Source organism: Vigna radiata, chromosome 8 (assembly GCF_000741045.1).
Source record: "Vigna radiata var. radiata cultivar VC1973A chromosome 8, Vradiata_ver6, whole genome shotgun sequence".
Taxonomy (NCBI): Eukaryota; Viridiplantae; Streptophyta; class Magnoliopsida; order Fabales; family Fabaceae; genus Vigna; species Vigna radiata.
In genome coordinates, this window is record NC_028358.1 from 16,574,784 (window position 1) to 16,589,784 (window position 15,001).

The 15,001-nt window shown below is 35.9% G+C and overlaps 1 protein-coding gene across 1 annotated transcript; it reads right to left on the bottom strand.

Moving 5' to 3' along the window:
- Positions 1 to 2,169: 2,169 nt before the first annotated feature.
- LOC106770294 (putative F-box protein At3g17490) lies at positions 2,170 to 2,871 on the bottom strand. The gene has a single exon (XM_014656110.1). The coding sequence runs from the start codon at positions 2,869 to 2,871 to the stop codon at positions 2,170 to 2,172; it is 702 nt and encodes a 233-aa protein (XP_014511596.1).
- Between the last annotated feature and the right edge of the window lie 12,130 nt (positions 2,872 to 15,001).

The following is a 15,001-nucleotide window of genomic DNA, read 5'->3' on the forward strand; positions in this document are numbered from 1 at the left end:
TTACATGAGTTGATTCTCCATGCAACGACACATGTTCCTCTTGAGCAGTATTCTTTACATACTTAAGCACATATTGCATGGAGTCACCACGTGTTTCCCACTTATCATCATTTCTTTTATCCGCAACAACATTCATCAAGGCAACATGATCCGAATCAGAAACAAGTTCTTCCTTTGCAAGATTCACCTCATCACTTTGTTCTTTCTTGTTATTATCATTGTGCCAGCATTCGGATGAATAATGGCCAAATTTGTTACATGTAAAGCATTGAATACCTCTTTTATCAGTGTTCTCTCTACCACCTTTACCTCTAGGTTTTCCTCTACCTCTGCAACTGCCATGTTCATTGCTTTCAACATCTTTGTTCTGTTCTCTGTTGTATCTTCCTCCATTTCTGCCTCCACGACCACCGCGAGATCTACCTCTACCATTGTCAGTCCCACGGCTCTTATGGGTCTTGGCTTGCAAGGCTTGATTAATGTTTTGCGCAACTTCTTGTTCTACGGTTTTTCTCTCCAGCAGACGTTGTTCGTGGACTCCAAGTGAGTTTTGTAACTCTTCAACCTTCATTTTCTCCAAATCTCTGCTCTCCAGAATGGCTACGACAATATGGTCGTATTGAGGCGTTAAGGTCCTCAAGATTTTATGGACAATCTTTTTGTCCTTGACAACTTTGTTGCATGCACGCATTGCGTTGACAATCACTTGAATTCTGCCTTTGTACCCTTCAATAGTTTCTTGTTCTCCCGTGTTCAGAAGCTCATACTGATGTCGCAGTGACTGAATTCTGATCTCCTTCATATTTCCAGCAGTTCCATATCCATCTTGTAGGATCTCCCATGTTTCTTTAGCCGTTGTCGCCTTTGATACTTTATGAAATATCGTAGCAGAGATGCATTGATGCAAGATCATGTGTGCTTTGCAATCTAGTTTTCTGTTTTCTTTGAACACCTTCTTTTCCTCATATGTAGCATTCTTTGCGGGTTCTTTAAACCCAACCTTGACTATTTCATCAATCTCCTGGAACCCGAGGATTGCGTCCATCTTGACGCACTAATCTTCAAAGTTTTTCCCGTCGAAGACTGGTAGACTGCTCTGGGTTAAGCCTGCCATCTTTGCAGCGTAAAGCTTTTTCTTCACATCACAATTTCTCCACAAGAAACGATGTCTCCCAGGTTCAAAAACCTTTCGCTCTGGATATCACTATAAGTGGGTGCAGAGAGCGAATGACAGAAAGACGTATGCAGAGAAATGAGAGAGTAAAACAGAGATAGAAAAATCGAGTAACATTTCTCATTAGAAGAGCTAGTATTAATACAATGAGAGTAACAGATAAATGACCGTTAAAACTGTTAGGGGGCTAGAATTAAATTCCTAACAATATTGACATGTGTGTTGAGGTTGTTGAATCAGTGTTCTTGAATCAGTAAAAACAATGGTTATTAGTATGATAATAAAGATATTTGTATTTAAGATGGAATTAACAAAGATCATTATTGTCTTCTAAAAATATTATTTTGTGCACCTATATTCCACTACAATTTTAGAAATGTAGCATTCATCATTGCAAGAAATTATCCCAAGTGGAGATGCCATACATATTTGCAATTTCTCTCATTTAAAAACAATACATGAAAAATATAAGAAGTGAGACAATTAGACAATAAAATTATCAATTAAATTTTAGGTTAAACTCCTTCGGAAGTTCCTATTTATGTGGGGTTTTCTCAGTTAGGTTTCCATCTTATAAGTTTTGCCAATTTCGTCCTTTATATTGAAAATTTGACTCAATTGGACCCATGTCATTAAATCAAGTTAACGGTGTTAAGTTTTTGATGACCTATGAGGGTGGCATGGACATTTTTTGAGACGTGACTTGCACAAACTCTTATACGTGGTTTTTTTTTATTAATGAAACGCTTGTACGTAGCATTTTCTTAAAGAAACATTTTAAAAATTGGGGTTTCTGGAAAATTTAAAAAGCTGCCATCACTGATTTTATAAATTTAGGGATTTAGGGTTTGTCGTTGTTGAAGATTGGAAAGCAATTGAAAGTTCGAAAGAGGGAAGTGGGAAAGCGCAAGACTAAAAAATGTTTATGGAGGCATTCGTGTTCATCTTCCACTTGCAATGAGTGTCGAAGAAGGTTTGAAACATGAACATTACTTTTAATGGTGAAGAAGGTTTGAAATTGGAACAAGACTCTCAGAATAGGTAAAAGAAACATAGAAAAACTCGTCTCTATGAGATGGGAGTTTCTTGAGTTGCTTACTGAGAGGGTTGAAGAGAGCCAAAACAGTTTCAACTGTTCTCAAATCATTCTCCTGCCCAGACAACTCTTCCTGGCACACAATTTCATCTCCCAAAAGGCTCAAAGGATACACAATCCTTGAAAATGACCCCACATTGTACATCTTCACCCAACTCTCCCCAGAAACATCACATGTATTATTATGATAATGACCATGAAAATCTACAAACACCCACAAATCAAACGAACAAGACTCAAAGGCCCTAACAATGTAGCTCCGAAACATGGCAAGTTTATCATTGCAAACCGCAAGAACGTTGTTGTTATAGGGATGAGAGGGCGAATGTGGAATCGAAGGGTCGTTCACCAAAGTAAACAAATCCCTTTCGATGTCAAATGAAACCACAAATTCAAAATTGGTGTTAGAAGTAGAAATCATGGTGGCAAGCCAAAATATAGTTCCAGTGATGGCGACAGAACCATAGACAATACACAAAGGTTGCAACTTGGCGACGTCAATTTCCCTCCAGGAGCCGGAGGCTAACGAATAGACCTCGACCCGATCAACCCTAACATTGTCGAGAACGACCACCTGGTCGTCTAGGGCGAAGACATACATGGAGATTCAGACGATCTTGTAATTGTCGACGAAGGGGCTGAACACGAATTTGATGCAGTTGAAGGCCAAAATGTTTGCGATGGGAACTTGTCTGATTTGACGGGTGGCTAGGTTGAGGATGGATAGGGCGATGTTGTGGTGGAGGCAGAGGAGGCCATTGTAGGAGGCGAGGATCTTGGCAATGGAGAAACAATGTGGGAGAGATGAGATTCGTGGATGAAGTCATGGTGGGGTCTGATAATGTAGGTGGAGAAGGGTTTAAAATGTTTATTTTAAAATTTCTTTAATAAAAAGCCACATATAAGATCTGTGCAAGCCACGTCTTAGAAAATGTCCATGTCAACCTCATAAGTCATCAAAAATTTGATTCCGTTAAGTTGATTTGACGGCAGGAGCCCAATTGAGTCAAATTTTTAATATAAAAGACCAAATTAGCAAAACTTATAAGAAGAGAACTAATTGAAAGACTCCCACATAACTTCCAAAGGAATTTAACCTAAATTTTAACAATAAATAAAGTTCACCAGCAAAATAAATTTTATTAACGAATTTTAAAATCTTAATCATTAATTAATCTTTCTGCTAGTAATATCTATTGATAAATTATATTTTTATTATCAATGGAAATATTTGTCTATAATTAATTTATTAGCAAAATTTTCGGATAATTTATAATCATGTCGTGATAAAATTATCGAAAAATTTTGATGACCAGTTGATAAAATTTTTATTTATTGGAAAAAAAATTAGATAGTATTTTATGGATTGATTTTTTTGTTATCGGTAATATAACTTACTAACATATTTTCAATGATTATTAACAAATTTTTACTAGAGGTAAATTTAGATTTTTTTAGCCTTTTAATTTAATTAGCATTTCAATTGTTATTGATGACTTAGGTCCAATCAAGAGACCTATCACTAGTAGCATGACTTGAAAGATTTAAGAAGGATGAGATATTAAAAGAGAATTAACCATTTCATCAAATCCTCACTTGGAAAGTTCAAGTTCGCTTAGTGAGCTTTGTTACGCCCAATGACATGCCACTCAGCGGTCTCTGCTAAGTTCCTAACGTCACACGCATTCGAGAAAGATGCTGCTGCTTTTCACATTTTGCACATGTTAAATGAGCTAGCACACATGGAATGTCACTTCTCAACAAATCCATTTTTCACAATTGACAATCAGGCCAATTAGTTAGTTAACACAAGCATGGGCTATTATAAATACCATGCTCCAACTTTGTATAAGGGACTATTGAGAGAATTGATAGTTCATTTGTTGAGAGCACTCCAAAGCACACTAGTGCAAAAACGCTGTTTAACATCAGTTAATTTGGATTTTTAATGTCACTTTTACAACCAACGTCTATACGGGTGACATCTATGGGACGTCAAAATTCGTCAGAACCGACGTCCATATAAACGTCAGTTAACGATATCCATCGACATCTATATAAACATCTGCTTATACTCACACCGACGTCTAATTACTCTATATAGACGTCCACCTATGATTAAACCGATGTCAACATGAATATATAAAGAGGTTTAAAATGACTCTAACCGACGTCTATGTTGTTATAGACGTCGGACATGGCTTTAACCGACGTCTAACAACGACTTTGTGTTTTAGTGTTGTTTTGATCCAGGCTTTCGGTAGCATTGTGTAACACTCTCCTCTCGCTAGTTTCCCCACAAAAAAAGGTTGCGTATTTTGAATATTCTAGTGCTTTCAACCCAAAACCGAACCTAGATCCATGGCTACTTCCAATTATTCAACCGCAACAGAAAAAAATTACGGTGTCGAGAAGTAGACAAGGACCCAAGTTCCATTTTGGGTCGGAAGAACTAGAAAACTCAAAAGATCGCCACTCTTTTAGTGAGGAAACTAGCAAAGGGAGAATGTTGCACTATGTTACCCAAGGAGTGGATCAAAACTGCACTAAAACACAACACAAAAAAGGCCAATTTTAATCAGTTGAACGACAAGATAATCGATAAAAAAACTAAGGAAAGTTTAAACGGTAATGAAGAGAGAAAAAGGAGAGGACGAAGACAATGACGTTATGAGAAAATACAATGCAATGCCGGAAGAGATAAAAAGAAGAGGTGCGCAAGGGAGTAAAAGAAGAGGAGAAGTAGAGAAAAAGGAGAAGAGATGAAGACGCGATCAGAAACTGAGTGGTTAGAAGGGTCTGTGGTTTATTTAAAATGAAATTGGGCGTTGGTTGCGCCAGAAACCGACGTCTATAGACATCAGTGTTTGATCGGGATCCGACGTCTATTCTTCTTAAAGAAGCTGAAAAGATTGACGTTTGATTTCCTGTCAGGGTAGTTCACGTCGGTGCCCCTCCTAGCCGACGTCTAAAACCCTCGAATTTGGTGAAAATAATCAATTACAGGAACGTAGACGTCACTTACGTTCAAAACCGACGTCTAAATTGAAGGATTTTTGTCTTCCCGCCTTCCAGATAGGCCTTAGACGTCGCCGTTTGACTACGTGACGTCTAAGCGCCGGGGAATTTGGTGAACAGCATTAATTGTAGCCCAATCGACGTCGCTTGTTCAGGGGATCCGACGTCTATTCCACGTCTAGAGCTGAACCATTTGACGTTTGATTTCCTGTCAGAGACTGGAACGTCAGTGCCATTTTCTAGACGACGTCGAATTGTCTGTCTTATCACATACCTCAGGCAATTTGACGTCGGTTTGAAGCAGGTGCGACGTCTATAATGTCATAGACGTCGCCTAACATCAAAACTGACGTCTAGTTTACCAATATATTTACGATAATGCCATCGTGCAATAATTGACGTCGGTTTTTCATGAGACCGACATCTGATGGGTGACGTTAAACAGAGTTTTTGCACTAGTGAAAACTTCTTCCCTTGAAACTCATCAGCTGGAGAATCTTAAAAAGCCTACTCTAGCCACCTTGCATTCCTTATATCATCCTTTTCTCTAAACATCCGATTCACCGCAAAGCTAGTTGACATCACACCAAATCCTTCATTTCATTCTTTCATTCTGATGCATTCAGTTCTTCGTGTGTCATGGCCATTAACTAGGGTGTTCTAGTGCTAATAAGTTAGTTTGGAAGAGGTAAATGGTGAGGTATTTGGTAAAAACACAATTCAATTGTTTATAGATTTAAAGTTTTGAAGTATTAAGAATCTCAATAATCTTACGCATTGCACTAAATTCATCACATCATAAACAATAATTAAGAATCTCTAATTTTAATTCTAGTAATTCCATCTAATTATTATTTGATTAGTCCACCACGAGAAGGTCTTAACGAGAAACCTATGTGGAGCAACCTAAGTGGAACCAATCACCAACTAAAAGAAGGTGCACTAATTCGCCCAAAAGCTTGAAGGACTAAGCACCGTGATAAATTGATGACATACTCCCTAGTTATGACCCTAGAACATTCAAGAAGAGTTCAAGTTATCTATGCAAGGTGAAACAAAGCTCTTTCTCTTAGGCCATCATGAACCATCTCTAGTAGATTAGGAATATTTAGACCTTGTATTAAGGGTCAAGTTGTGTAGGGTTTTTGAAAAATATTGCTTAAGTTGTAGGTCAACATTTGCGCCTAACTTAAGCTAGTATTCAGTGATTAGTTTTGTAACCCTAGCTTGGTGGATGATGTCCCACATGAGACATGGTGGCCACATGGCAAGCACTTAGTGGAGAGTTTTCTCACAAAGGTAGTGGCCATGTGTCATTTGTTAAGACACAATCATTTATAAGACTTATATGTCTAAATGCTCTCATATATTTTGAAGTTTAACCAAATAACATTAAATGAAATGAAGATCTAAAGATGCTATAACTAAAACAATAGGATAAGTAGAAACATAAGTGTTAGGCTCAAAATCCCTAATCATCTAGCAACATAGGAAAGCCTTAGGAATACACTTAGGAGTAAACAAAACATAGAACAACCAAAGTTAAAACATCCAGATGCAACAATAAACGACTCACAAGTCAAAGTGTTTATGAGAGTTATGCTAAATGCGTAAGCTATACTTACCTAAGGGTAATCAGTTAAACTCTCAAGATTTATAATGTGTCGAGAAAATATTTTTGGCTGAACCCTTTAAGAGTCTCAAGTACAAATCCAAAAACATGTAGAGAACAAAACTTGCTAAATGCTCTAGCTAAAGAAAGAAAAATCTCAAAAGCTTTAGACGATACCATGAGCTAAACCCTTTACTTCGTCCAACAATTAAGTTCTTATTCAATGCTTGGTATCTTAGAGAAAAAAGGTTAAATGATAAATGCTACCTCAAAGGTAGAAAATGTAGAAAGCACATTCTTGTTTTGAATAAGCATCAAGTGTCATTAAATGCTCAATGTTCAAAAACAACAAAAGTGATAAAAGAAAAGATAAATCTGCTACATGCACATCTACTATATTTTATGTAGATAACCTACTACACGCATCCACTTACTATATTTAAAATATATCAGAAGTGGACGTTAGAGATAAAAAAGCATTCACGGAATGTTCTCACCATCAGAAGTCATGCCAGAAAAATAGTACAACTTACTTCTATCAAAGCATTGAAAAAGCAAGCTTGCTTTGACAAGTTGACTTTAACCAATGACTGTTTCACACGATAAGACAGAGAAGACACAAGATTCAAGGCAAAAGCTCAGTCTAACAAATATCTTTTGAAGAGGTTTTAAATCGAAGATGATTCGAAGTGAGAATCAAAAGGATAACTTACAATGAAAGTATCATGCTATGAAGAGAAGAAAAATCGTTTAGAGAAAAGCACAAAGAAACTCAAGCTCAAAAAGAATATTTGATAAGAGAAAAAGCAAAATTCAAGAACATTCCCAAGTTTCATTGTAATATTTTCTTACAATTTGTAAGAAGAGAGAAAAAAGAGAATCATCCATCGATTCTGTAGTGAACCAATATAAAAATCTATGTGCGTTCTGTTAAGTCCCTGGCAAGTGTACCAGATCATTATCAAGTAATATAAAACGGGTAAGTCTGAGTATCGTTTCCCAAAGGACTCTTAGGCCTTAACTTTCATGTAAACCAATCGCATAAGACTTGAGAAAAGAATTAAATTTAGGTTTTGTATGCAAGACGAAAATAAACATGCAAAATGCAGTGAATCAATTGGCTAGAAGAAACTATGGATGAATGGAGTTGTTGGGGTTTACAATTTCATCTTATCCACCCTCTTATAACTACTCTTCTTATTTAATTTGCTTATTTATCATATTGTCATGCAAACTTTCTTAGTCTACCCTAAACCCAATCTCTTGGCGAAAAGAGCCTATTACTAATTACTGGCTTACTATCTCTAGCCTTCCCTAGTAACTAATAATGCATGATAAATGGAAGCAAAATACAATTGATTGTCCTACCCCTATCTCTAGGCGGTATTAGCATAATCAAGGAATTCCCCCCAGTTCATGACATTATTGTACGTCTCTGTATCAATAAAGACAAACAACATTTACCGAATGAGTTAAACGATAAAAGCATTAAGTAAAGGTAAGGAACCCAACTATTGATAAGATAAGCATATGCAAGCATATAAAGAAAATAAGAATTTTGATATAAGAGAGTTTCAAAAGATTACATTGTTTCCTAACAACAAAGGGTTTAGTTCACCATGGACATGGTGAAACTAGATGAAATATAATGAAAGAATGGAAGAATAAACCCTAAATTTGGTAGATTGGAGCCTAAGAATCCAAGGAACCTCCTCCAAGGTGTGTTAAACAGCTCTAGAAGTCTCTGTCTGCAAAAAGTTTACAATTTGAATCGCACTGGGTCTATTTATAGACCAAAAAAGCAAAAGAGTTTAAGCCTAAGCCCAACAGATAACTGCTCAGCGTCCAATTTAATCGCTCAGCGGTTTCCCTCTAGCCGTGCCACCGCTCAGCGGACAGTATAACCGCTGAGCTGTTTGCCTCTAATCACTCTGGCCGCTCAGCGTTGGATTTGGCCGCTGAGCGGTTCACTTGACTCTTATTTTCATCATTTTTCATCTTCTTTCATGAGTCTAAGTCCACCTTGCTTCACTTTCATCTTCAATTCACATCAAAACCCTGCAAAACAATGCAAAAACAAGCATAATATCTCTAAAACCAACTTTTGACTCTCACATGACTCAACTAAGTGTTTTACTTGATTTTAAGCTCATTCTAAGCCACAAAGGGTGTGTTTTGATATCATATTTAAGCATAAAAATAACGGTTTTTAGACCGTTATCACATTCACTGTTTTATTCTATCTCAATGCTTCTCTTATAAAATCGTAGAGTTGCATTTTCATTGTAATATAAGAGCTTCTTATACTAAACGATTATTCATTAAAGAGGAAGGTTTTACAAACATTGCAGCGTACATTCTGAATAGCACTTGAAAAGAATTTATTGTTTGGAACTAATCGTAAGGTCGTGCGTTTAACAACTTACTTGAAAAATATCCTACTCGACAAAAGTGCTATATCAGAAAGGTTGTGAAAAAGTTTTCTATTAACACTATTCAACCCCTCCTTCTAGTGTTTTTATCTACTTAATCATTTTCCTAGTGGGGAACTTTTGCTATAATGCCTTTGCATACTCTTAGTGGAGAGTTTTCTTACAAAGGTTGTGTGCATTCAGAGTATTTGAACTGAAATTTGATTGTTATATCTTTTGTTTACTCTGAATTTTGTTTGGAATTGTACAAACATGTTTTTTATTAATCGTGGTTGTGCATCATCAAAAAAAGGGGAGATTGTTGAGATTGTTGACAACACAATATATATATCACTATGGTTTTTTATGATGACATTTTTAATAACACATGTATTGTTGATGTGTTACATGTTCTATTGCTTATTGATTGATATCTTCTTGAACATGTTTTTGTGTTTATCTTGATATGTGAATGCACATTTATTGAGATTGTATATGTTACATCATATCTGGTTGCATTACACATGTTTTGAAAGAAGAAAACCACATGCACTTTTATGAACTTATATTGTGTCGCATAACTGCAAGTTGTAAGTCGACTTCATTATGGGGGAAGTCAAATTAAGCTCGTGACTATGCACAAATTTTTAGAAATAGTGCTATGTGAGATTTTGAAGTGAAAGGAATTTCAAAGTGAACTTTTGTGTCGAAGTTGACTGTGTGCGCCACGCATTCGATTGTATTAGTAGCTTGATTTGGAATTCTATTATGCTATTGAACAGTAACGACTATATTTTTAGAAGTTAGTTGAGCATTGAATGTTAGTCAACTATATTGAATGAGGAATTAATTTGTTTGACTGGTCTGCTACTATTTTGACTTAACTGTTATAACTGTTATAGGACAGTCGACTGCATTAGTAGCATAATCGACTATAGGAGCGTCAGATTTATAGAAATTTATAAATAGATGAGACCTGAGCTGATTCAAAGAACTTTTGGAAATCTAACACTTTCATATTCTATTTTAGATTGTTTCTTTGAGAATCAGAGCTCCAAGAACTCATCAAGAAGACAATTGTGATCTTTCTTTGAAGAGTTTCTGAAGGAGAATTGTATCGCGCTCATTGCTTGATCAGAATCTTCACAATTGAGGTGTTTCTGGGTTGATCAGGATTGTTGTTTGCACTCCGTGGTGATTGCTGTGTTACCTGTTGTGACTACAGGGGTTGGACTCGTGGAGTCTGGTACACTTTAAAGACTGTTCAAAGTGAGTTGCAGGTTGCAGGAGAGGGGACATCTTGCTACAAGTCTTGCTTTATGGTTTGCCTATATTTTGGTTAGAGGGTTAGAGAGGTGTCTTATATTTTTGACATGGAGGTCTCTATAAGAGCCTTGTTGTAAAAACCATGACCATTATAATGCATTTGCTTCCTCGTATTGGAAGGACACTGGAGGCAGGCATTGAGGCCGAACCAGTATAAGACACCTCTATTTCAATTTTCCATTGCACTTAATTTTCTATTACTTGCGATTCAAGAAAGTTTGTAAAGTTTTGTACTTTGTATTAAAGATTGTGAAAAGACTCTGATTTTGAAAACCCANCAATTCAACCCCCCCCCCCTCTTGGCAGTCCAGCAAAAAAATTTAATTCCTCATTCATTACTGTTGATTATCATTCAATGCTCAACTAACTTTTAAAAATATAGTTGTTACTGTTCATGAGCGTAACAGAATTCCAAATCAAGCAACTAATACAGTCAAATGCATGGCGCACACAGTCGACTTCGACACAATAGTTCATTATGAAATTCTTTACAATGTAAAATCTCACATAGCACTTTTTTTGAAAATCTGTACAATGTCTTCAGTCACAGTCGATTCAATTAATAATGAAGTCGACTTTAACTGTCAGCTTTGCCACACAGTTTAAGTTTACAAAAGTGAATGTGGTTTTCTTCTTTCAAAACATGTGTAATGCAACCAGATATGATGTAACATATTCAAGCTCAATAAATGTGCATTCACATATCAAGATAAACACAAAAACATGTTCAACAAGATATCAATCAATAAGCAATAAAACATGTAACACATCAATAATACATGTGTTATTAAAAATGTGTTGTCATCATCAAAAACCAGAGTGATCTAGATATTGTGTTGTCAACAATCTCAACACAAGCAACAAGAAAAGTAAAGAAAGAAAAGAAAACAAATCTCACAAAAAGAAGAAGGCCTACATTGCATGGGTTGATAATGAATCAAGTAGTTCAAGTGATTTTGTTGAAGAAGCAAACTTGTGTTTGACAGCTAATATTAATGACTTTGCAAGTCAAGTAAGTTGCTCTAGCCTTGACACTAGTGAATTTGATTTATAAAAGGCTTTTCTTGAATTACTTGATGAATCTGAGAAATTGAAAGCTGCTCATAAAAATTTGAAAAAGGAATTTAAAGAATTGCAAATTAAATATGAGAAGGCATTATATGAGGAAGTAATTTTGAGAAATAAAATCTGCAATTTAGAAATGAAAGAGCCTATTGTTATTGATAATCCTTTTGAATGTTTGTCTTGCAAGAGTCATATGTTTGATATTAACATTTTGGAAAATTTTCTCAAGAAAGCTACATAATCTGCATCTTGTGTGAAATATGATATTAAGAAGGATTCTTTCAAAAAAAAATGTGTATTTTAAGAAAAATCAAAATAAGAGAACACGTAGAGTATGGGTTGAAAAAGGAACTGTTTGTTATAGAAATTTAAATGTTGTCACATCTTTTTACTGTATGAAAAAGGGGCACACTTCTAACAAATGTAGAATCAAACATTTTGATGTTCCTAATGGAAAATATGCTTGGATTCCTATTATAAAGTAATTTTTTTTCTAATCTCAAAGGACCCAAATGAGATTATGGGGACCAAAACTCTCTTGGTTGGTTTTGCAGGTTAAGTTTTCAAAAGTAGAAGAGAGCTTTAGGGTATTCTGCTTTTGGAATTTATGCTCGAGGCTAGTGAGAGACTTCACCCAGTGGTATCCAAAGCCTTGGTTTGAGCTCCACGTGATTGAGCTAAGTGTTGTTTAAACTGTGTTGTTGCATTTTGTTCTGCTTGTCTTTTTGATCTTCCATTATTTGGTTACTGTTATATTCATTTTTGTTTGGTCAAATGATATGTCCATCATTGTTTCATTCATCTTGTGGTGTGTTCTTGTATTTTTACACATTTTAATTAGTGAAATTCATCTATTTGAGACATTCATGTGATAAACCTATGATTGATGTAGTTTTTACTAGTTTAAAGAAAAATCTGGATATTTTTTCTTTTAAATTCTTAATTGTGTGGTTCAGTTAGCTGTTGGTGCAATTATCAACCAAACAAAGGCTGTTAGATGTTGAATCTAGCCTTGGTGATATATTAGCCATAAACACAGTGTTGTTCATGTGTTTTTTGTTCAATTTTTAATTGCTGGAAGCATTAGTTAGTGAGAAATTTGTTTGCATCTGGTTTAGTTCACTTTTTGTTCAAATAAAACCTATTTTGAATCAGTTACTATTTAGTTTAAATGATACATGTTGTAAAAGGTTAAACACACTATGAGTCGTGAAATGCTCATGCAAAGCTCAATGGTTTAAACCAAGCACATAGAATCTGTTTTAGCCTTATTGTTAGCTTTTCATCGTGCTAATTCTATCAGAAAGTCCATTTAGGATTTATTCATGCTAAGTTTAACTTTCCAACTTAGAGTCCTTCTTAAATCTATTGAGTCTCTAAAATACTAGTTGGTCAATTGGCCTTCTAAAATTTAAGTTTACTGGTCAGGTTGTTCAAATTTAATGCATTATTGACTGTTGAGAGACCAAACTTTTAGATACTATCACTTTAGGTGAATTTTCAGTTCAATCAAGTCAAATTTGATGTTTAAAAGTTGTTGAAAAGGTCTAATTCGAATTACTCTAATATCTCTGCATTTTCACCCGTTTGAACCATCATTTTTAAGTTCATTTTTTTTCTGGTGGAAGTTGAAGTGTAGTGCTGATATCCTGATCATTTTTAAGATTTTTGAAATAATTTATGAATGTTAGATGTGCTTTAGGATGGAAATTTGGCCTAAATTGGCGTTTTTAGGAAATTGACGTGCAAATAATCGATTACAAGTGATGATGATCGATTATCAAGGTAATTTTCAGTCCAACATACAATTTTGGCTCGCAAATAAACAATTATTTAAAGTGATAATTGATAACGGTTCAAAAACTGTTATTTTGATACTTAATTTTGATATTTAATGCATCCTTTTTGACTTAGAAACTAGTTTGAACTCATGATTTTGCTTTAGTTTTGTGAATAATAGAGTTGAGGTTATACTTTATGATTTTATCACTAAATTCCCTTGATTTTGTAGGTTATTGGAATGATTTGAAAGAAGGTTTGAAGTATTAAGGAGTTGCAGTGCAGAAAAGTCAACTAGTCAACCAGTCAATCAGTCAACCAGAATGCTGAAAAGTCAACTAGAGCGCAGTTTAGTCCCGCAGGTAGCACTGAGCGCCAGTTTTCACTGTTTTGCGCCTGAGCGCCAGTTTTCACCAGTTTTCATTGTTTTGCCGCATTTACTGCTAAGCGGTACTGTAGCGTTGAGCGCCATTTTCGTGGATCTGCGCCAGTTTTTCTGTTATTTTTATGATTTATTTTGGGCCTAGACCCGTTTTCTGTTATTTTTCTGGCTTATTTAAAGACCTGGACACTCTAGAGAATGTATCTTTTGATGGCTTAAGCATAGAAACACACTTTTCACCCCTTTGGGGGCAAATTTGGGGAATTGACAACTCTCATTTTCTCTTTCTAGGGTTTCTATCTCTTCCATTCCATTGTACACCTAGTTTCTTCATGACAATGGAGAACTAATCTCATTTGTTATTGGGGAAGATGTAACCTCTAAACTTTCTTGTATTTGAATTGTTCTTGAATATATATGTTTTCTTTCATTAATTGTTAGAGATATTCTTCTTTACTCAAATGCTTGGCATAAATCTTATGATTTGTAAGTATCATGAGGAGATATCGCACTCTTAGGGTTGGTGGATTTGGGAAAGGTGACAACTCTCCTCTAATCTCCCTAAGATTGGTATCATGAGATATCTACAAATCACGATCTAGGGAATTCTCTTGATAATAATATTACCTACATGATGAAGGTTGAAAAACAACTATTTTCATATGTCAATTTGGACCAAATTACACCCTTTACTACTCGGAATGAGCTTAGAATCAAGCAAAACTCAATAAATGAGTCGGAAGAGAATCAAAAGCGGTTTTTAGCGATTTTATGCTTTTTTTGCATTGCTTTGAAGCTAATTTGAGAAAAGTAGAGAATGGAGTTGAAGATACAGGTCGTTGACTCAAGAAAAGGGCAAAAAAATGAAGATTTGAAGAGTCGACGCACCGCCCGACGGCACACTTAAACCGTCGGGCGGTCCAGGACGAGGAGAAAGCATGGCGATTGACGCTGGGCGGGCCTGAGGCAAACCGCCCGGCAGTGGCGATTGCCGCCGGGCGGTAGGGCGATTTGTGGCAAACCACCGGGTGGCACACTTAAACCGCCCGGCGGTGGCTCGCTGGACTTGGGCCCATTTTCTGACGCGCTCCTCACCTATATATACCCCTATTGCGAATTCAGAATCATTCTTTTGACA